The 22,897-nt window shown below is 35.6% G+C and overlaps 1 protein-coding gene across 1 annotated transcript; it reads left to right on the plus strand.

Moving 5' to 3' along the window:
• Window positions 1-17,613: 17,613 nt before the first annotated feature.
• LOC144572724 (pluviatolide O-methyltransferase-like) lies at window positions 17,614-19,373 on the plus strand. The gene is made up of 3 exons (XM_078322395.1): window positions 17,614-18,141; window positions 18,381-18,661; window positions 18,881-19,373. Exons 1-3 carry the CDS (start codon window positions 17,706-17,708, stop codon window positions 19,178-19,180), a joined length of 1,017 nt encoding a protein of 338 aa, XP_078178521.1. The 5' UTR covers window positions 17,614-17,705; the 3' UTR covers window positions 19,181-19,373.
• Window positions 19,374-22,897: the final 3,524 nt, after the last annotated feature.

A 22,897-nucleotide genomic window follows, 5' to 3' on the forward strand; every position in this document is an offset into this window, starting at 1 on the left:
ACTAGTAGATGAAAAAAAATAACTAAAAGAAGATGAAAGACAACCAGCAAAATATGAATGACAACCGGCAGAACATTAAAGATAATCAAAACAAGATGAAAGTCAACCAGTTGTAGATGAAAGACAACCAGTAGGTCTTGAAATACAACTAGTACAAGATGAAAGACAAACTAAAAAAAGTTGAAAGACAACTTGAAGGAGATGAAAGACAATTAGAAGAAGATAAAGGACAATTACTAGAAGATGAAAGGCAACAAGTAGAACAAGAAAGACTATAGCAGAAGAGGAAAGACAACTGAAAGTAGATGAAAGACAATCGGTAAAACATGAAAGACAATCAGTACAGGATTAAAGACAACTAGAAGAAGTAGAAAGAAAGCTTAAAGTAGATGAAACACTACTAGTAAGATCACTAAAGATAAACCAATAGAATATGTAAGACAACAAATAGAACTTGAAAGACAACTAGTTGAAGATGAAAGACAACTAGTAGAACATGAAAGAGAATTAGTACAAGATTCCAGTTACACATCTTTATTGGTTTCATGGCGACACTTCTGGCTGAGCAGTTTCAATTGCCAGTTACACATCTCACGGAGGCATGCGGGTTCACGTATCTCAAAATCCCTTGCTTGCAATCAATGAAGGTGGTGAACGGCCACTATCCGGACCCTACTACTACATCACACTTGAGGGAAACCTCCCATTTTCTTTCAGGCATCTCAATCTCCGAAGTAGGCACACAAGGAAGGTGGCACGACCTACGAGCCCGACGAATAAGCCACCACAGGTCTACATTGAAAACATCGAGGCAAAGACTGAGCTGCAAAACAGAGCAAACGCCGAGAGAGCGACGAAATTTGCATAAGAGAGATACTTTGATGAGGCTATAAGAGCAGGTACATCAGCTGCTAGAGTTGAGTCATCAGGGCAGCACCATCTGATGCCCCTACAAGCGACTACGATAAGTTCATCAAGGCCGTATAATGAATGAACTTGAACCTTGAAGATCTCACCAATCAATCAAGGGAGAGCAGTTTGCAAATTGATCAGAGGCTCAACATAATCCAATAAGAGATTGATCAAGTCCGCAACAACATGGAGAAGATCAGGAGAAACATTAACAAGGGTAGGCGTGAGATCCAGCAAGCGCTCTATCTCAACTAGTAGTACTATTAGCATGCCCTCGACTCTAGATTCCAATACTAGCCACCACCATACGGAGTCTTCGACCCTTCTTTCTACAAGGAGATATGTCAGTCACCACCTCTACTACCTCAGGATTGAGGGGTAGTAGGTTGTATCTCTTCCCCGATGTTTACTTTTATTTCTATTGTTTATTTTTCAAGCATTGAGGACAATGCTGAATTTTAACATAGGGGTAAGGTTAATGACCATGTATCTTAGGTTTAAATTTAAAAAATTTCGCACTTTTATTTTTCTTAGATGCTAGTAGTTTTAGTCAATTTTTGATTAGGATTCGAGGCTTCACTAAAAATTCTAGAATGATTAATTGAGCTTTTTAGATAGCTTGCATTTTATTCCAGTAGTTTAATTTAGATGTAGGTAATCACATAGGAATTGCTTAAATTAATTTAGGCTAGGGTTTAGACAATTGAGTATGGTACCTAATATTTGAATTTTCAAAATAATTAGTGATCTCAAAGTGAATGATTAATTGCTAACCATGAATGTTGATAAAAAATTGCTACATTAGAAAATTAATTTTGAGTAATTTATTTTTACAAAGTCTTCTTAGTTTGAGAGTGTTTTAGAATAACCATTTATTATAGATAGACCCCTAGTGAAACTATGCACTAATTTCTGATATGAATGAATGCTTGAAATTGTGTGTAATCATGGTCTTATGACACAAAAATATTGATTTTGTAAATTTTAAATTTTCAGAAAAATACAAAAATACAAAAAAAAAAATAGAAAATCAAGAAAAAAATAGGAAAATCAGAAAAAGAAAAGATATAATAAAAAATAGAGGATAAAAAAATGAGTATGTGTGCCTACGCAAGACTGATTACTAATAGGCTCGATAAAACCTCCCAAATTTTAATTTTTGTACATAATTTTTTTTAGAAAAATTGTAACATGTACTAACACACTTAGTTGTCATACTTTGCTCTCATCAATTAAGAAGAAAAATAAAAAAAATAAATCATTAGAATTCCTATTGATTAGAAGGTATCAATTTATAATCAAATGAGAAATTAGCAAGAAATTAGCACTCTCGGATTTAGGGACATTTGTGGGATCAATTGTTCAAAATAATTATTCTAAGGGTTGTATAATTAGGTCAATCATAGGGTGAATAAATTGTTCAAGGGAGAGATTATGAATATTATGAAGTTCTAAATTTTTGAAAGCCATATCAATTGTACTAAGTCCAAGTTCTAATTTAATTCATATCAAGTCCTTGAGATTGTATGGTTTAACTCAGACCTCACCTTAGACTAACTAGGATGTCGTTACTTGAGGACAGGCAACAATTCAAGTTGGGAGACATGATCAAGGTCAAAATGATCGTGAATTATGTAGGGTTTTGGATTTTGCCTTATTTCTCACCTTTATGTTTAACTATTACATGAAAAATGTTATTGTTGCCTTACTTTGTGTTTTAATGCAGGAACCGTGGTTTGGGGCTATTTTACATCATTTGGAGCATGAATTGGGTCAATTAGAATAACACAACTCACAAACTAAGGCTCGGGTATGGACCGTTGATAGCGCCAAATTATATAGCGAAAATCACTATTTTTAAGTACAGAAAATTGTGAAAAAGCGTATGCAAAGTAGTCACTTTCCCAAATTATTTATCGCAAACATATTTTTATGCTATTTTGGCAGGTTTTGAAGAAAATTGTGTATTTAGACCAAAAACGGAGCAAACCTTTGAATGTTAGCTATGTAATGCTCAGCCTGAAACAATTAGACACGCATTGTTTGATTGTGCATTTGCAAGGGTTTGTTGGGCATCATCCTGCTTTGGCCTGAGACCTGACAACCTATCGGGAACCTTCAGGAGGTTTTTGAGACAGTGCATGACTAACTATCTGAAGAGGACCTGTACCATTTCATATGCATCACTTGGGTGATATGGCGGTTCAAAAATGATACATTATTGGGGGGCAAACAACAAAATCTTCACACCTTTAACTAGTATTAGACTTAGACAAGGGAGGAATGTCAGACTTTATACTATAAGGCTCTGACTGGCACAAAACAACATTGTGTGCCATGATACACAGCGACCGGGTCTGGAACCGATATCAGAGATTGCCTGCTACATTGACGGTTCCTGGTACCTAGTACATTGACGGCTCTTGGTCTGACGATGGTAAAGTGGGGGTGGGTCTGTACTTGACAATAGGTGGTGAGTTGGCAAGATGGGTGTTAAAGATGGCGTAAGCAATCAATCCAACTCAGGCGGAGGCAAGGAGCGTGCTTGAAGCATACTCGATGTTGCAGCAGCTCAACTGTCAGGGTGGCCTCATGTTCTCGTATTCTTTAGAGACTGTGGATTCCTTATCACACAACCCCCCAATAGTACATGACTGGAGAGCTTTTGATCACATCTAGAGTGCTTGGACGATCCACAATCAAACGGCTAAGCAATTCAAAACCACCTATCTCAGCAGGAACGAACCGGGTATCCAAATTGCACACTCGTTGGCTAATCAAGGGAAACTGTATGGATGGGCCAAGGGACTGGTACACCCACTGGTATCAAAGGAATCAACTCTGCTGCTTTTTTATAAGAAAAGCAACAGGCTGCTTTTCTATAAGAAAAGCAACAGGCTGCTTTTCCGAATCTAACCGTTCAAATTTGTTGAGATTTGTGCATAAAAAAGTTTCTTTATAGAGATACGTGAATATAAAATTTTGAACGGTTAGATTCGGAAAAGCAGCGTGCTGCTTTTCTCATAAAAAAGCAGCGTGCTGCTTTTCTCATAAAAAAGCAGCAGATTCATATCCGGTATCAAAATTGAAGAATGCAAGAGAGCTAAGGAAGTGATTAGTTACGATGAGTTGTTTGTAGGCCTACGGGCCATGGCTGTAACCAAAAAAAAAAGATAAAGAAATTTGAATATGAACGCTGTTTAGCCCAGTTTGTCATTTTCATTCGTCGGCTTAAATCAGATTTGTCCGATTTTCTTGTTTTTGTTTTCTGTTTCGGCCCAGCACATTTCTTGATCTTCAATCCATGCATCAGCCTAGCCCAACACTCTTCTCTAATTTAATTCGGGCTCTTAATTTGTTTGGTTCGAATTGTCACCTTCTTGATTGAATGAACACCTAAACCAAGCCCTTTTTTTTTTAATAATTGTTTTTTACTTCTCCAATCCAGCTCAACCGTTAGCATCATCGTTACTTTTGTGATTAAATGAGTTTGTTCAATCCCCTTCATTTCATTCTTCATTGGACACCTCCATTTCTTCTATAAATAAACCCTGTCTTCTTGTTATTATTTTATTTCTTAATTTTCCATTTTTTTAGGGTTCAACAGAAATCCTTTATGTTAATGTTGGATGTTAAGATAGTGTGCTATTTTTTTTGGAATTACATGAAGAACAATTTTGGTTTGGAATTTTTTGATATTTTAGAACAACTATGTATTTTATATGAATTTGAACAATGTGTAATGTTATTTTGATTTTTATACTATGAAAATTACGAATGTATTGGTGCATGTATAGAATTTTGATTTCTTGAAATTACATTCCTCTATTCAGTTCAACCGAACAAACTGAAGTTTAATTCGGTTTAATCGGTTCAGTTTTAATTTAATTGGCTATTCTAATTCGGTCAACTTGGTTGGATTTTAAAGAAAAAAAAAAAATTTGTCGCTATTTTGATTCGGTTATAAGTTATAACCGAACCTTTGAACTCCCCAAGCTAGAACTTTTGTATGTCCTCAAAAGCAACAAATTTTTCAAAAGAAAAATAATGAGCCGCAAGAACTGAAAAGAAAAAAGTCCGTTTTTTTTTTTTTTTTTTTACTGGTCACTGGTTTCTTGCAATAACTGGCCGGATTTATTTTTTCGGATTATCCGAACCAAATTGGATAGGTGATCGGATCCGGTGTTTTCCGGTATACTCAACCGGTCTGTTTAACGAAGAAATGACGTAGATATTTTTTGGGGTATGCTAAATATGCTTTTCGGCTTTTAACGCAGGTGTTTCGGGAGGATTGTGGATTCTAATTATTATTTCTGAAATTAGGATTGTGTTAAAATACAAATATAGTGAGTGATGTAGATATTTTTTTTTTCTTTTTTTTCTTTCACTGATATTTGGTTTGGGCTTTCAATAGCTTCTATTCCGCCCATTAATTTTTTTATTACACATGTACGATAACTTCCAATAATTGTGTTTGATTCAAATGTCTTACAATAGAGCAATTGCAATAATTGAATATACATTTCTAGTCAATTCTGCGTAGTGCAACTAGAATGATATCAGATTTGTCCATATAAGAATCTGGGTTCAATTAACTAGAACAGAAAAAGAAAAGGGGTGTGGTGTACAGTCTATGGGCTGTAATAATTAACGACTAATCATTGACTTAACAGCTAAGCCTAATGCCTTACAATACACGTCGGAGACTTAGATCATAATTTTTATTTTTATTTTAAAAAAAAAATCTCTAGTGCTCCCCTCATTTCTAATCGAAGGACGAACCTACAGCCTCGAAATGAAGTCGATGGTCATATTTTTGTCTTGCTATGATTGAAAGTTTATATATGGCAATGTTATTTTGTAGTATTAGAGTCTAAAAATAGCCTCGAAATGCTAAATATAGCCTCCATAACCTCCATGGCTACACCCTTAGGATTACTATATAAACCCCTCATGTAATAGAATTTAGTGTGCATGTTTTAGTTATGTAAGTCAAGAAATTAGAGTAGAATAGTATGTAAATTCTGGAGTTGGAGAAGTGAAAGCTCTTGAAGTCGAAGGCGGGTCTTCGATCTTCAGGGTTGTGGTTATGTCTTTCTATTATGTGATCTAGAAAGTGAGGGTATCAAGATCTAATCTCTTTGAATAGGCGATCCTGATAATTTCTTGACTATTAATTAGGGCTTTTGAGAAACTATTAATTTGACAAACTATATGTAATCATGGTCAAAAAATCACATCAAAAAGTTTTTTCATAAATAACTTGATAAATTGCTAGTGTCTCATTTTTAATTTGATCTTTGGTTTTTATTCCTTCTCCTCTCAATTATACATGAATAATTACATAATTTTGTAATGATATCATGCGAAAATGATTCTATTGAAGGAGAACAAAGTGTCCCTTCAGAGCAAATATGTTTTGCAGCAAATAAGTTTTTCAACAAATTGAAAATGAGACACTAGCAATTTATTAAAGAGAGGTTTGTAGTTTTATTTTGGTTAAGCTGGATAACAATCTCCCTCTCTTTCAGCAAATATGTTTTGCAGCAAATAAGTTTTTCGGCAAATTGAAAATGAGACTCCAGCAATTTATCAAGTTATTTATGAAAAAACTTTTTGATGTGATTTTCTTGTACATCCAAAAAGAAAAGGAACGCTGCTAATTTTTGCTTCAGGAACTCAACGGTCAGATGCAAGTTGCAATTGTTTTCACCTCGTATATTGACAACAATATCATCCATGTATGCCTAACAATTTTGTATTGAATTTTGTAAACGAAATTTCTAACAATGTTGAGCCTTGCAAACTATTACAGCTCTCTAGGCGTCCGCCGTTAATTTCTATCAAAGTAGACATATCCTATGTCATGTTGGACCAGATAGAGTGTACTTTCACGCGCCTCACTTCGTATTAAAGGTGATCCATTGATTTCTTCTCAGTTAAGTATCATTGAATTCTATCTCTACAGTATTCTTTACTTGTGTTGCTTTCTAATTAACAATGGATAACCGATACTCCATGATTCCGGACAACTACATAAACCAAGAACAGGTATTTGCTTCAATTGTTATACATACCTTTTGATTTTGGTTAGCATTTGTAGAATTTGTTTTTTTGTTTTTGTATTGAGATTTTTGAAATGAGTACTGTTAGGGTTTTAATTAACTCCTCATTTGACCTGATTTGTTAATTAGAGATTAGTCAGATGATTAAAATTTGTTGTATGGATGTTTCATTCTACAATTTTTCTTCTTTGTTTTGCCACCCAGGTTATAGAGGATTTGCAGAAAGCAAATCTGGAGTCATCAAATCTTATAATCGAATCAGGAAACAAAAATAATTTATTTCCAGAATTAATAGCTATGTCACTTAATATTCCATTAATATCTCAATATTCTCCAATTTTGTATCATTAATTTATTACCATATATATTCTGTCTTTTCATATTTTCAGGTATACTGAAAAGCCTTTTGAAGTTGGGTTTAATCGCTTACGGGTCAGCAACGACGAACTTGCAATAGGTGAATTATATTTCTCGAGTAGACTTAAGGAAAACTTTGCAGAAATACCAATGGCTTTGCTAGGGTCCCCTGTATGACCAAGAAGCACTCTAATTGTGGCTAGTTGTGTTAAATACGACCACAGACCCCACTGGGGAACTCTGTGCCAATCAAGTTTGTGTAATACTGTATGTACCTTCTATTCCAGAGCCTAATATTTTTTTCTACACATGGCGTTCCAGTTGGTGCACCATCACACCTTCGGAACCTAGGGGTGAACTCAGAAACAACCAATTGGTAATCATCATCAGTGGGTTTAATCGCTTACGGAATACTGAAATGCCTTTTGAGGGTGGGTTTAATCGCTTACGGGTCAGCAACGACAAACTTGCAATAGGTGAATCGTATTTATCGAGTAGATTAAAGGAAAACTTTGCAGAAATATCAATGGCTTTGCTAGGGTCTCATGTATGACCAAGAAGCACTCTAATTGTGGGCTACCTTAAACCAAGATATGTTCTAATGGAGAATGTAGTCGACATCTTGAAGTTTTCAAAGGGTCTTTTGGGTCGATATGCACTGGGTCAACTCATTAACTTTGCATTGGAGACGACGCGTTGAATAATTAATATCTCATCGGTTCCAGCTTTTTTTTTACTCCAACTCCGAAAAATCAGGCCACCTCCTCTTAAATCTCTTTATATATAACTCCATCCTAACCTGAAATAGTTGATATTCATTATCCGAAGGATGGTAAGTTGCCAACTAACCAATTGGTAATCATCATCAGTGGGTTTAATCGCTTACGGAACACTGAAAAGCCTTTTGAGGGTGGGTTTAATCGATTACGGGTCAGTAACAACGAACTTGCAATAGGTGAATCGTATTTATCGAGTAGCCTAAAGGAAAACTTTGCAGATTTACCAATGACTTTGCTAGGGTCCCTTGTACGACCAAGAAGTACTCTAATTGTGGCTAGTTGTGTTAAATGTGACCACAGACCCCACTGGGGAACTCTGTGCCAATTAAGTTTGTGTAATACTGTATGTACCTTCTATTCCAGAGCCTAATATTTTTATCTACACATGGTGTTCCAGTTGGTGCACCATCGCACCTTCGCACCTTCGGAACCTAGGGGTGAACTCAGAAACAACCAATTGGTAATCATCATCAGTGGGTTTAATCGCTTACGGAACACTGAAAGGTCTTTTGAGGGTGGGTTTAATCGCTTACGGGTCAGCAACGACGAACTTGCAATAGGTGAATCGTATTTATCGAGTATACTAAAACTGAATTGTACCAGAACTGAACTGAGATCAGACTTTAACATAGGGATACACACAAGTCTTAAGCATATTAAAATCTAAACAAAAACACTGAATTTTAGAAACTGTGCCAACAAAATTTTAACTTGAACATTAATATCGGATACAATACAATAACAAGGGGTACAAGTTGGTACTGTGGTGAACAATTTTTAATCCGAAATAGCATCAAACAAGAATCCTAAAAAAAGTTTTAAGTTTTAACAAAGAATCATATCTAGAAGTGTGTAATTTAAAATGCTTGCAATTATCTCACGATGGCCACGACTGGCATCGAGAACAATGCAACACTGGACCACCATATCACGTGCATTATCGGGGCAAAAAAAGGCGAAAAAGAGAACAATGTAATTGAGGCAATGTACTTAGGGGTACTTGATATGGGGTTCCCACTATCAAGGTACATGAGGTTTAACACAGACAAGGGCTTCATAAGACACAGGATCAGTAAATACCAGTTTGGTATCTGATTACAAAATATTATAGGACTGACTCATATGATAAATATCTTACATCATAATTTCTTGGTATCTGAAAATACCACACAAAAACTAACTAGTCTTGGAATTTATCAAATATCGAATCAATTAGTCTCAACTCCTTCTTTATGATGTCATCCAAAAGTGTTTTGAGACCGCTCGAACCAGAAGCATATGTCACCGTAGGTATTTCAGAATCCTAATTTAGAAGAAAACATGAACTTTAGAAAACAGATAAAAAAGAGTGAAAGCTTACCTTTTCGAATAGCGATCAGGGCTTACCCAAGAAGAGCCCAAGAAGTCGTTGACATGGAACATGCTATCGGAATTGTGACCAGTTGATTTTCGAATTGGATAGTCAATTTTGGGTCCACTAAAGGAATCAACTGCGTCATCCAACTGGGAAATGGAAAAGAAGAAAATTAGTATGGAAAGGTAGAAAATTAGTATGATAAATATCTTATTGAAAAATTGAATTAGAGCAGCATATCCGTAGTATTGAGATGTGGATGTTGGCATGAGATGTAAACTTTATCTTAATATATGCAATTCCTTGGTAGCTTCTACCAAGTCTTTAAAAAAATAAAGAAATAAGTTTATTTAATCCAAGCCATACCACAAAAGAAACAAAGAAAATAAGGGTACATATAAAAGACCTTTAGACTTGGACCACAGACGGAGGCGGCAATAGATGCGCTACTATTCCTGAATAAGAAAGAAACTATATTTAGCATGACCAAAGAATGAAGTGAAGACAGTGTCACCAGTACTGGCACTAATACCAGCACAAGGACCAGTACCCACTTTGGTATTTAGTATTAACACTTTGACCAGTATAAATTGAAATGTTCACTGAATCACTGTTCTGTATAATTTGACCATCCAATTACAATATTTTTAGATTTTAATATGAGGTGTTTAATGGTGGTTTCATTTATCTATCATGACAAAATTGATGCCTATACATCATGCATGGCCAAAAAAACCCTTAAAAGCAAGTAAACTGGTTCATAAAACAACAATTTTGGACAACCCACCGGGTAATTGTACCACTTTGAACCAATAGTACCAGTATCTGATTGGGACACAAAACACTTTATAATTCTAAGTCATTACTACATTGTAGTTATATAGGCAAAAACATGGAAATTTTCTAATTGGTATGTTTTATTGAAATTTGAGAAATTGAATTTCCTCGAAGTGATTGCCAACATGTTCCCTTTCTACTAATTTGAACTATCAATAAGAAAGAATTTCACAGATTCGTGACAACTTACATTTTGCATCCAGAGTCAGAGAAATAAGAAGATGATGATTTTCCTCCTTCATTATGTTGTTCACCAAGTAATCTTGCACCTTCCAACCGCTCAAAATCACCCTGAACTGTGGAAAACAAAAATAAGAATGACTGGCTCGATATGTCTTTTGGCACCAAGAATTTTTAATTATTAAATTAGAGAATGCATCAAACTACATCAAACTGTACTTTATCTGGTCATTATCTCCGAAAATTGTGACTCGTTCAGTTTCGAAAATGATAGTTCCCTTCAACTGCACTCAAAAGAAACAAGTGTTAGTTCCTGAACATGTATGTTGCAAAGCAAATTGTTGTAACCAGATAAAAACGAGACATTTTTCAAATTCAAAAAGAACAATCAAAGAGCCCAGTAGCTTATCTCAAACCGCAAGGAATGTGATCACACATCACAGGATTGATCTCAGCAATAGGAGAATTAGGGTCAACTGAGAGCATTGACCAGCAGTTTGCAATCAATAGGAAAGGACGTGAAGAGGAATTAAAGGAGAAACATGCTCAATTTGGGTTGAATGGGCTCGTTAACATGCCAACTCAATTATTGCCTGTGAGTTTGAAAGGAGAGGCTAGTAAGTTTGAGTTAAAAGGGAAAAAAGTTAAAGAGCTGAATAATGGGGTCCAAGGTGATAGGCTGTCTCTTTCCTCTTCTGAAGAAGTCAGTTGCTCTGGTGGGAACCAGAAACGTTATTCCACTTATCTGTCCATTTCTAGTGAAAAGGTGGAGCGCAAGATAGATTAAACTGCTGATAATACACGAGGCAAGAATGGAGAAGGCTTGTGGAGAGTGCAGAGGCCGTTAGGAGGAATCTCAGAACTTTTACTAAAAGGTCCCTGAATTTATCTTATTTTACTAGGTTTAGTTGAGGGATGTAATTGAATAAATTACTTATTAAGTAGAGAGCTGAGGCTTGTATTTTTGTTATCGTTGTAATCAAACTTGAACCATGACTTATTAAGAGAGAATGAGGAAGGAAGTGATGATACTGTGGAAGAAGTCATGCTATCCAAGTCAACTGGCATCACAGGATTGATGTCAGCAATAGGAGAATTAGGGTCAACTGAGAGCGTTGACCAGCAGTTTGCAATCATTAGGAAAGGACGTGAAGAGGAATTAAAGGAGAAACAAGCTCAATTTGGGTTGAATGGGCTCGTTAACAGGCCAGCTCAATTATTGCATGTGAGTTTGAAAGGAGAAGCCAGTAAGTTTGAGTTAAAAGGGAAAAAATTTAAAAAGCTGAATAATGGGGTCCAAGGTGATAGGCTGTCTTTTTCCTCTTCTGAAGAAGTCAGTTGCTCTGGTGGGAACCAGAAGCATTATTCCACTTATCTCTCCATTTCTAGTGAAAAGATGGAGTGAAAGATAGATTAATGTCACACCCCGCGGCCACGGGTCGCGACAGTGCCCTGCCGTAAGCATACAATCACCGCGTATGCTTACAAGGCAATTAACATTTCACTCAAACAATCACGACATAAAAATATAAAACAAGTTCAAAATAATATAATCCGAATACACGAGTCTGATCAAAGTATAATACATCAAAAGTATCTCATCCGGATACCAACCATAAGGCCTAACCTAGAACTATACAATAAAATATATATATATATATATATATATATATATATATATATATATATATCTAGGGTCATATGAGGGCGTACTACCAAAGGCCTACTACTTGCGTGCCTCCCCAGAGCCAGTCACAACAGAACCTGTAAAATAACCCGAAGGGTGGGGGTGAGAATAAATTCTCAGTGCGAATTTGCCACAGTTAGATTATTAGACTTGCAATCAAGCTCCATATTCAAAAATGAAATCCATACAATAGCAATTCAAACAGATACATATTCGTAATAAAAGGGATGCATATGCTCGACAACAATTAATCAACCGAATCACAACTTATGGAGTTTCCAAGATGAAGTTCAAACAACACATATTTGGCCTAACTCATTTTATTCTGACTGGTAGCACCTACAGATGTTCAATCGAGCTGGACCCTTTATCTGACCCTCGTCTGTGGGGTTACTGACACCTACAGATGTTCTACTGAGCTGGACCCTTTATCTGACACCCATCTGTAGTGCTTTGGCTTAACTTATCTTATCATGGCTGGTAGCACCTACAGATGTTCAACTGAGCTGGACCCTTTATCAGACCCTCATATGTAGGGTTACTGACACCTACAGATATTCCACCGAGCTGGACCCTTTATCTAACACTCATCTGTAGTGTTTTGGCCTAACCATTTACTAAAGTCTGGTTCCAAGTCAGCTATACAACTCAACTCGACAAATGCATTCACATGGAATCAAAGTCACCTATACAGGTCAACTTTGCAAATTCAGGCAAATATATCAGAGCCACCTATACAGGTCAGCCCAAATTCAGTCACACATATCAAAGCCACCCATACGGGTCAGCCTTGCAATTTCCTTCACACATATCGAAGCCACCCATACGGGTCAGCCTTGCAATTTCATTCACAAAAGGTTCCTGGGATCAACGTCACCTATACAGGTCAACCTTGGTTCCCGGGATCAAAGCCACCTATACAGGTCAGCCTTGCAAAATTCATTCACGTATAATTGCATAATCACATCATAAGAGAACAATCAAAATGACAACCATACAAAATATGCAAATCAACTGTATCACTACAATTCGGTTTTAAATTGATTGGGTTATGCACATGTTTCACACCATTCCAATTATGCAACAATCAAACATACAACATGAAATATCAAACAAGTCCAAGAACCCCGCACCTGTTTACGACGAGAGTATCTCGTTCTTATGGTTCGAACGTCTCGAAAGGTCCCACAAAATCTTGCTCCACCAAGCCTACACCTATATTAACATATGTACTTGATTTTAATTATTATTCGACGATTGATACCCTTACTTGAATTATATGAGTTGCTTTATACTTTTCTTAACGAAATCCATATACCCTTGTCATTCGTCTTTATTACTTACATCTATAAAATTCACTCCATTTACGTTTGGGTCCTCTAAACCATACACAATTCCAATTATGCAACATTTTGCAGGAATACCCGTTTAATCATTCCTCATCTTACTAATTAAGTTTTCATATCAATTTGGATGGTTATACATATATAGGGTTTGAGAGGTAACCGAACGATTTCTCCAAGATACTAGCCCTAAATCAATTAGAAACCAAAATAATTTCAGATTTGGCAAGAGAGAAATGAATCTTACCAATTAACACCTCTAATTGTTGTTTAGACTAGATTAATCACAATTCTTCTCCAATTTTTGAATTTGAACAAAACCCTAAATTGAAAATCAAGATTGAGATGAAATCGAGAAAAGAATCACTAAATTAACAACATAGAAGCTTAAAGATGGATTACTCACAAATTATACACAAAATTCGGGTTCAAGCAAAAACTCTAACAATGGTGAAATCTGAATTTTTGTGAGAAGAGATGAGAGAAGGGAATACCGAATGGGAGGGCTAGATGAGATGATCAACCGATTCCTCGCTCCTTTCTTCAATTTCACGGGAGTTTTGGAGGGAGGAGAAGCGCTCTCTCTCTCTCTCTCTCTTTTCTTCTTTCTTTGGCAGAAACACAAGAGAAGGGGGAAGGGACGGAGTGAGAGAGAAAGAGACATAAATTTTTGCTAATAGACCCTCATATTGTTGGATAAAACGTTAGTAACGTTTTATAAATCGTTATAACGATTCAGCTGGTGAGAAACGCAGGAAAGATCGATCAAACGCAGAATATAGTGTATAAAACGTTAGTAACATTTATTAAAACGTTATAACGTTTTAATTGAATCCAGCATTCATACAATTGCTATTTTTATCAAGTTTTACAGTGCAAAATGTTACACAACGTTTTTTTTTTTAGTTCATTCTGAACGTAACAATTAAACTCCTGATAATACACGAGGCAAGAATGGAGAAGGCTTGTGGAGAGTGCAGAGGCCATTAGGAGGAATCTCAGAACTTTTACTAAAAGGTCCCTGAATTTATCTTATTTTACTAGGTTTAGTTGAGGGATGTAATTGAATAAATGACTTATTAAGTAGAGAGCTAAGGCTTGTATTTTTGTTATCGTTGTAATCAAACTTGAACCATGACTTATTAAGAGAGAATGAGGAAGGAAGTGATGATATTGTGGAAGAAGTCATGTTATCCAAGTCAACTAGCATCACAAGATTGATGTCAGCAATAGGAGAATTATGGTCAACTGAGAGCGTTGACCAGCAGTTTACAATTAGTAGGAAAGAACGTGAAGAGGAATTAAAGGAGAAACATACTCAATTTGGGTTGAATGGGCTCGTTAACAGGCCAGCTCAATTATTGCCTGTGAGTTTGAAAGGAGAGGCCAGTAAGTTTGAGTTAAAAGGGAAAGAAGTTAAAGAGCTGAATAATGGGGTCCAAGGTGTTAGGTTGTCTCTTTCCTCTTCTGAAGAAGTCAGTTGCTCTGGTGGGAACCAGAAACGTTATTCCACTTATCTCTCCATTTCGAGTGAAAAGGTGGAGTGCAAGATAGATTAAACTGCTGATAATACACGAGGCAAGAATGGAGAAGGCTTGTGGAGAGTGCAGAGGCCGTTAGGAGGAATCTCAGAACTTTTACTAAAAGGTCTCTGAATTTATCTTATTTTACTAGGTTTAGTTGAGGGATGTAATTGAATAAATGACTTATTAAGTAGAGAGCTGAGGCTTGTATTTTTGTTATCGTTGTAATTAAACTTGAACCATGACTTATTAAGAGAGAATGAGGAAGGAAGTGATGATACTGTGGAAGAAGTCATGCTATCCAAGTCAACTGACAACACTGAGAAAGCCATGGTGAGTATGCATGCAACTTCAAGCAACCCAAACCTGAAAACTATGAAATTTAAGGGGCAAATTGCAGATCAATATTAAGGTAAACCAATCTTGAAAATAGTGCCATGACTGGAAATGCACCTGAGCTTGAGCCCCTTACAGATGTCCTCAAAAAACTCTCCGACGGTAATCGAAGTGGGGGGGGAGGACTTCGACTGTGAGCCCACGACTCCCCTTCAACTTCTCTTTCTTGCTCACAAAATAACAGGAATTAAAGCAGACGAACCCTAACTGGTGTCTTCTCGCCCATTGTTGTCGTAGCTCGTAGCGGAGTGACGGAGAGGAAAGAGTTCAATTTTTCTTGGATCGGGGTTGAGCTGACTGAGAGAGAGAGAGAGAGAGTCGAGTAAAAAATAAAATGTAATTATCTATGTACCACCATTCTGGCTCGTATACTACATTGAGCCTTCCATCTCCAAGTGCATTGGCATGTTCATCCTGCTAGTTTCACTTTCTCTGCTAGCACACGTAATCCACATCTCTGTCTCTTGGCACACCCTATGAACTACTAATTGCACTCTTAGATCCTTATATGTAAACACTTTCTCATTTCTACTCCAAATAGTCCATGCAGTGCACATCAGTATTATTGACCCTATTTTCTTCCAAACAGCAGGTCTTCCTAGCAATTAATGCCAATGACTTGAACCATGTTTGCTTAATTGTATCCCTCACCACTAGTGCTCGATAGCTCAGTCTATCCCTCACCACTAGTGCTCGATAGCTCAGTCTATCCCTCACCACTAGTGCTCGATAGCTCAGTCTATCCCTCACCACTAGTGCTCGATAGCTCAGTCTATTACTAATCTCATTACAAACAGAGGTTTGAGATATATTATTCAACTCCAAAAATGATCCATTCAGTATCCGTAGCCTAGGTCCATTTGTTTGAATGCCTTTCAAATATTTTATTATAACAGTCCAAAGAGAATCATGGACGGTATAAGCTCTCCACCAACAACGTAACAGTAAAGCTCTGTTGGTATTAAAAATATTTTAATAGTCAAAATCAATAAACAAAAAAAATATTGACAGAATGAACTTGCACATATGTCAAATTCGGATCACCTCAGGTACCTGACTCAAGTAATTAAAAACGGACAACCTAAATTAGTTCTTTTAACTTGATATGAATCTTAAAACAGCCCCTTACAGCTTTTATGGTCACCAGATTAACTTTGATTCGGCTAGAATTAATTTGAACTGTCCGTTTGTATTTTACATGAGTCAGGTACCTGGGAGGATACGGATTCACATATGTACTGTCTCTCAATTACATAATCCAATTTATTATATTTACTACAAAGAAAAGTCAAATCATGATATTCTTTTTTGTCCGGAGTTAATCGGTTGGTTATAATATTTCTCTGTTAGAAAGTGATGTATTGCGAAAAAAAATTAGTTAGGTGAGAATTTTATGTAACTTCTTAAAATTTTCAAAATTACTTATTTTTTCCATGCATGATGCATCTAAAATTCATAATATCATACTTACCCCAGAAAAGCCTGATCGGAAAAATTAAAGAAGGCCCAATAATATCATATTTACCCATATTCTTAAGCTGTTTTTTTTTTCTATTAAAATCATTTTAAATTACAAAGAAATCATTTTACCTAAAGAAAAGTCTGATCGGAAAAAGAAAGCCCAGTATCAACAGCTTAAGAATTATCTGCAAATATGATACCTACTTAAAGTCCTAATAATTAATTTGAATCGGTCAACATTGCTTTTATATTAAAATGTATTTGTATGTACAATATTATATTTCTTAGAATATTTTTATCTTTTTATATAGGTAGAAATTAATCACTTGATCTAAAGACTATAGTCCATTAATTAAAAGTAGTGATTATATATACCTAGCTATCTAGAAGGATAGTAAACATATACAAAAAAAAAATGTAAAATTTAGTCTACAAATATACTTTCATATGTAAATAATGTTGAAATATTCATAATAAAGACAAATATATATATTGGCATCACCAAACGTGTGTGTGCATCATCACAATAGTCAAGTCATTTATATTTCAAAATACTTGACAATAAACGTAGGAAAGGTAGAAAAGGATATTTATGAATGAGCTCTTGTCATGCCTGGAAATAAAAATGTAGAAAAGGTACCTGTATGAACTGATCAGCCGCCTGTTTGTCTAGAATATGTTGAAAACTTCAAATACAGGAAAACAACCGCTATATAAGGACATCATTAGCACAAGCGCTCTTGACACCAACCGTATATCATTTCAATAAACACCTTTATAGACAGAAGGACCAAAAAATAGTAAAAGAGAAATGGAGCTCTCGAGATTCCTGCACCTAACAGAAAGTGTTATTGCACCATTTACACTTAGGTGCGCTGCCGAGTTGAAAATTTCAGATTGTATACACGCATATGAGCGGCAAGCCATGCCTCTAAAGGAACTCGCTCGCGCTATTCCCATCGAACCCGAGAAGGAACCAATGCTGGGCCAAGTGATGCGACTACTTGTCCAACAAGGCGTGTTTGCCCATTCCGAGGAGGGTTACATGCTCACTCCAGTCTCTGAGCTAATGCTCTCCAAGGGCTCTGACATGGGAACTTATATCTGCCTCGTGACAGAACCCGGCAATATTAATGCACTTTACAAAATGAGTGACTGGTTCAAGTCAAGTGGTGTGGGCACTGTTTATCAAATGAAATATGAAGGCAAATCTCTATGGGAGAGAACAAAGGAGAATCCATTTTTTGGTAACACATATATATACCACAAACCTATCAGTTTTTTTGTCTTTCATTTTTAGCTGACCAATTTGTATGATAGATATAATATAGAGATGGGCTAACTTGTTATGAGAATTAAAGAGGATATTTTACTTCCCGCTCATGATATATATGTATATGTATGTGTGTGTGTATTCCCCAATTATGTTGGTTAACTCTTTTGCTTTAGTGTTGACTTCACTAATTTGATGTCCATGCGTAATCAGGTAACTTGGTCAATGAGGCAATGGCAAGGCATAGTAAAAAGTTAATGAAAGATGTGGTTGCCTCATGTCCTCAACTATTCGATGGGATGAAGAGTCTCGTGGATGTAGGAGGTGGCAACGGAACTACCGTAAAAGTTATTGCCGAAACATTTCCTGAATTGAGGTGCATAGTGTTGGATCTGCCGCGCGTCATATCCGATGTGTTGAAATGTGAGTTATTCGATGTCGTGGGGGGTAACATGTTTGAGAAAATACCAGCAGCTGATGCTGTAATCCTCAAGGTTATCTCTGATCATAAGATTTTATATAATATAGATTAAACATCTAATGGTTTGAATCGGCTATTTGAACTTCAAAACTAGAAATATGAGTGCGAATTAAAACAGTACGTTTAATTCGCGAAGTAGCGTAGCCTTACTCTCTCTCTATATATATATATATTCTGGTTACAATTACAGAACATACTAAATATTCTGATCATAAGATTATATAACGTGCAGAATGTTCTCCATGATTGGCCAGATGATGATTGCATTAAAATTCTTCAGAAATGCCGAGAGGCAATTTCTCCCGTAGAAGCTGGCGGTAAGATTATCATAATTGATCTCACTATAGACTTGGAGACACATGATCAGGATGCGATCGAGACAACCCTCTATTATGATGTAAAAATGATGATAGCGTTTGTTGCTAAGGAGCGCAACAGACAGGAATGGCACAATATTTTCCAAGCAGCAGGTTTTGTTAATTACAAAGTACACACAGTGGGGATTTACTCAATCTATGAGCTCTTTCCTTGATCTCATGAACATCATTTCTATCTCTATCGTTTCGTTATTATTCAGTCATATATGTATTCTTATTTTCAGCAGAGAGTGAGCAATAAACTGCAGTTTTGGTCGGACTTATATATATACATGAATCATGATATGTACTAGTAATACATATATATGTATTTGAACAATATTCTCCATGTTAATTTCTCCTTATTAATTTAATTGCCGAGATTTTTATTTCTATCCAAAAAATAAATAATTTTATTATAAATAACCACGTTTTTCGAAAAATTTTATTCCTACCCAAACCGCATATATTATGTGCGGCCCGAATTAAAAATTCGGACCGTAGAGAATATATGCGGCCCAAAATTTTTTTTTTTTTGGATTTAAAAATTCGGACGGCATAGAATATTTGCGGTCCGAATTTTTTTTTTTACTTTTTTCAAATGGCCTAGGCAATTTTTTAGTGATAATATCTCACGATCTGTTTAGAGATTTTGGATGAAACTTCACAGTCTTGTTCTACGATGTCACGACTACATGTCGGTCAATTTTCATGAATTTTGAAGATGTTTTCCTATGTTAACCAGAGATGCAAAGTTGGACTCATAAACACTCTTTTAGCAGTTCGGACAAGTTTTGAGAGATGATATCTCACGATCTGTTCAGAGATTTTAAATAAAATTTCATAGACTTGTTCTACAATGTCAAGACTACATGTCGGTCAATTTTCATGAATTTTAAAGATGTTTTCCTATGTTAACCAGGGATGCAAAGTTGGACTCAAAAGCACTCCTTTAGCAGTTCGGGTAATTTTTGAGAGATGATATCTCATGATCTGTTCAGAGATTTTAAATAAAACTTCACATACTTGTTCTACGATGTCAAGACTACATGTCGGTCAATTTTCATGAATTTTGAAGATGTTTTCCTATGTTAACCAGGGATGCAATGTTGGACTCAGAAGCACTCATTTAACAGTTCGGGCAATTTTTGAGAGATGATATCTCACGATATGTTCAGATATTTTAAATAAACTTCATAGACTTGCTCTACGATGTCAAGACTACATGTAAGTCAATTTTCATGAATTTTGAATATATTTTCCTATGTTAACCAGGGATGCAAAGTTGGACTCAGAAGCACTCCTTTAGCAGTTCGGGTAATTTTTGAGAGATGATATCTCATGATCTGTTGAGAGATTTTAAATAAAACTTCACATACTTGTTCTACGATGTCAAGACTACATGTCGGTCAATTTTCATGAATTTTGAAGATGTTTTCCTATGTTAACCAAGGATGCAATGTTGGACTCAGAAGCACTCATTTAGCAGTTCGGGCAATTTTTGAGAGATGATATCTCACGATATGTTCAGATATTTTAAATAAACTTCATAGACTTGTTCTACGATGTCAAGACTACATGTCGGTCAATTTTCATGAATTTTGAAGATATTTTCCTATGTTAACTAGGGATGCAAAGTTGGACTCAGAAGCACTCCTTTAACAATTCGGGCAATTTTTGAGAGATGATATCTCACGATCTATTCAGAGCTTTTAAATAAAACTTCACATACTTGTTTATAAATTTAATTTGATATTAAAAGAAGCATATGTCAAATATTTTTGAGCTACAATGCACCATGGCACATTAATTGACTGGAGGAATCAAATGTAATAAACAAATCATGTATTAAAATTGAATGGAAATATCAATTGCCAACAACACACTTTCTTTGGACTTTTTTTTTTTCTTGTTTGCCTTTCTTTTTTTTTCTGGAATTTTCTGAGACAGGAATATAGACAATATTGCTTAAATAAAACAAAATTGTTGGCTGAATAAATAAGCAAATCAAGTATGATATTTTCTGGTGGATACTATCATGCTATCAAGGAAATGTTTACTAGTATAAGATGGTGCTATTTCTTTTCTCAAATCACCACAGTTACCTGATTCTTAGTATCCCACATTGTGCAATCAAACCCTTATTGCATTGGCCGATGCTTTTAACTACCAATCTTTTATTCATATGCTTTTATTGTGTCTAATACATCCATACAAAATATTTATTTATAAGCTAGAAAATATAAATTACAAGTCATCTAAAATTAACTCTATTAATAAATGTGAAAGAGAAACATACTTCTTTAAAGAGAAGTTTTGAAGTAATTGTTCAAAAGATAGTTGCAACATAGACATCCATAAATACTTTATTCGTAACACAATCTTTATTTATTAAAAAAAATTACTTGATCCGTATTTTTCTTTCAGCCTGTTAAAGTTTGGCCGGTCTGAGTATTTTTAAAAATGCCCATCAAATCTAGATATATTTGATTTTTTTTTAATGCTGGATATTAAAAAAAAATATCGGAATCTAAAGCATACAAACTGAGTCGATTGTATGTTAATTTTGACGATCCTTATTAATAAGAATTCATTCTGATTAATGGTATTAAAGTTATTTCTTTTTTGATAGATTAATAGCCGCTATCAATCGGTACAGCAAAAAAATAAAAATAAAAATGTAATTATCTATGTACAACCATTCTGGCTCGTATACTACATTGAGCCTTCTATCTCCAAGTGAATGGACATGTTCATCCTGCTAGTTCCACTTTCTCTGCTGACACGCGTAATCCACATCTCTACCTCTTTGCATACCCTATGACCTACTGACTGCACTCTTGGATCCTTATCTGTAAACATTTTCTTATGTTTACTCCTCCAAATAGTCCATGCAGTGCACATCAGTGTTATTAATTTGCCCTATTTTTCTCCAAATAGTCCATGCAGTGCACATCAGTGTTATTAACTTGCTCTATTTTTCTCCAAATAGTCGATGCAGTGCACATCAGTGGTATTAACTGGCCCTATTTTTCTCCAAATAGTCCAAGCAGTGCACATCAGTGTTATTAACTAGCCCTATTTTTCTCCTAATAATCCATGCAGTGCACATCAGTGTTATTAACTGGCCCTTTACTCCTCCAAATAGTCCATGCAGTGCACATCAGTGTTATTAACTGGTCCTATTTTTCTCCAAATAGTCCATGCAGTGCACATCACCTCTCTTAATGAAATTTTCGGATTTGATGGTCTGTTATCTCTGCTCTCTATAATTGGTTCTCCTTGCCACGAGTCAAATCAAAAAAAAAATATTGTGTCCATGCATCACCTATTATCCATGTGGTGCTCCAATGAAACAGAGGTTTGAGATTTATATATTATTCGACTCCAAAAAAATAATCCACTCTGCACTCAGTATCCATAGCCTAGGTTCATTTGTCTAGCTTAATGCATTTCAAAGTTTCAAACATTTTATTATAACAGCCAAAGAGAATCATTGACGGTATAAGCTCTCCACCGCCAACGTAATAGTAAAACTCTGTTGGTATTAAAGTTATTTTAATAGTCAAAATCAATAAAAAATATATATATATTGACATAGGAACTTTTCACGAGAGAAAAAACGCATTTAAGAAGGTACTCCGTCACAAAAAGTACTGTCGCAAATAGAAAAAACACGTTTACAATAGTTTTCCGTCGCGAAAAGTGTCAATCTTTTATAGTATAATGAACTTGCACATATGTCGAATTCGGTTCACCCCGGATATATACCTGACTCAAGTAAATTAAAAACGGACAGCCTAAATTAGTTCTTTTAACTTGATATGAATCTCAAAACAGTCCCCCTACCGTTTTTATGGGCTCCATATTAACTTTGATTCGGCTAGAATTAA

This window comes from Carex rostrata, chromosome 20, assembly GCF_964058835.1.
Source record: "Carex rostrata chromosome 20, lpCarRost1.2, whole genome shotgun sequence".
NCBI lineage: Eukaryota > Viridiplantae > Streptophyta > Magnoliopsida > Poales > Cyperaceae > Carex > Carex rostrata.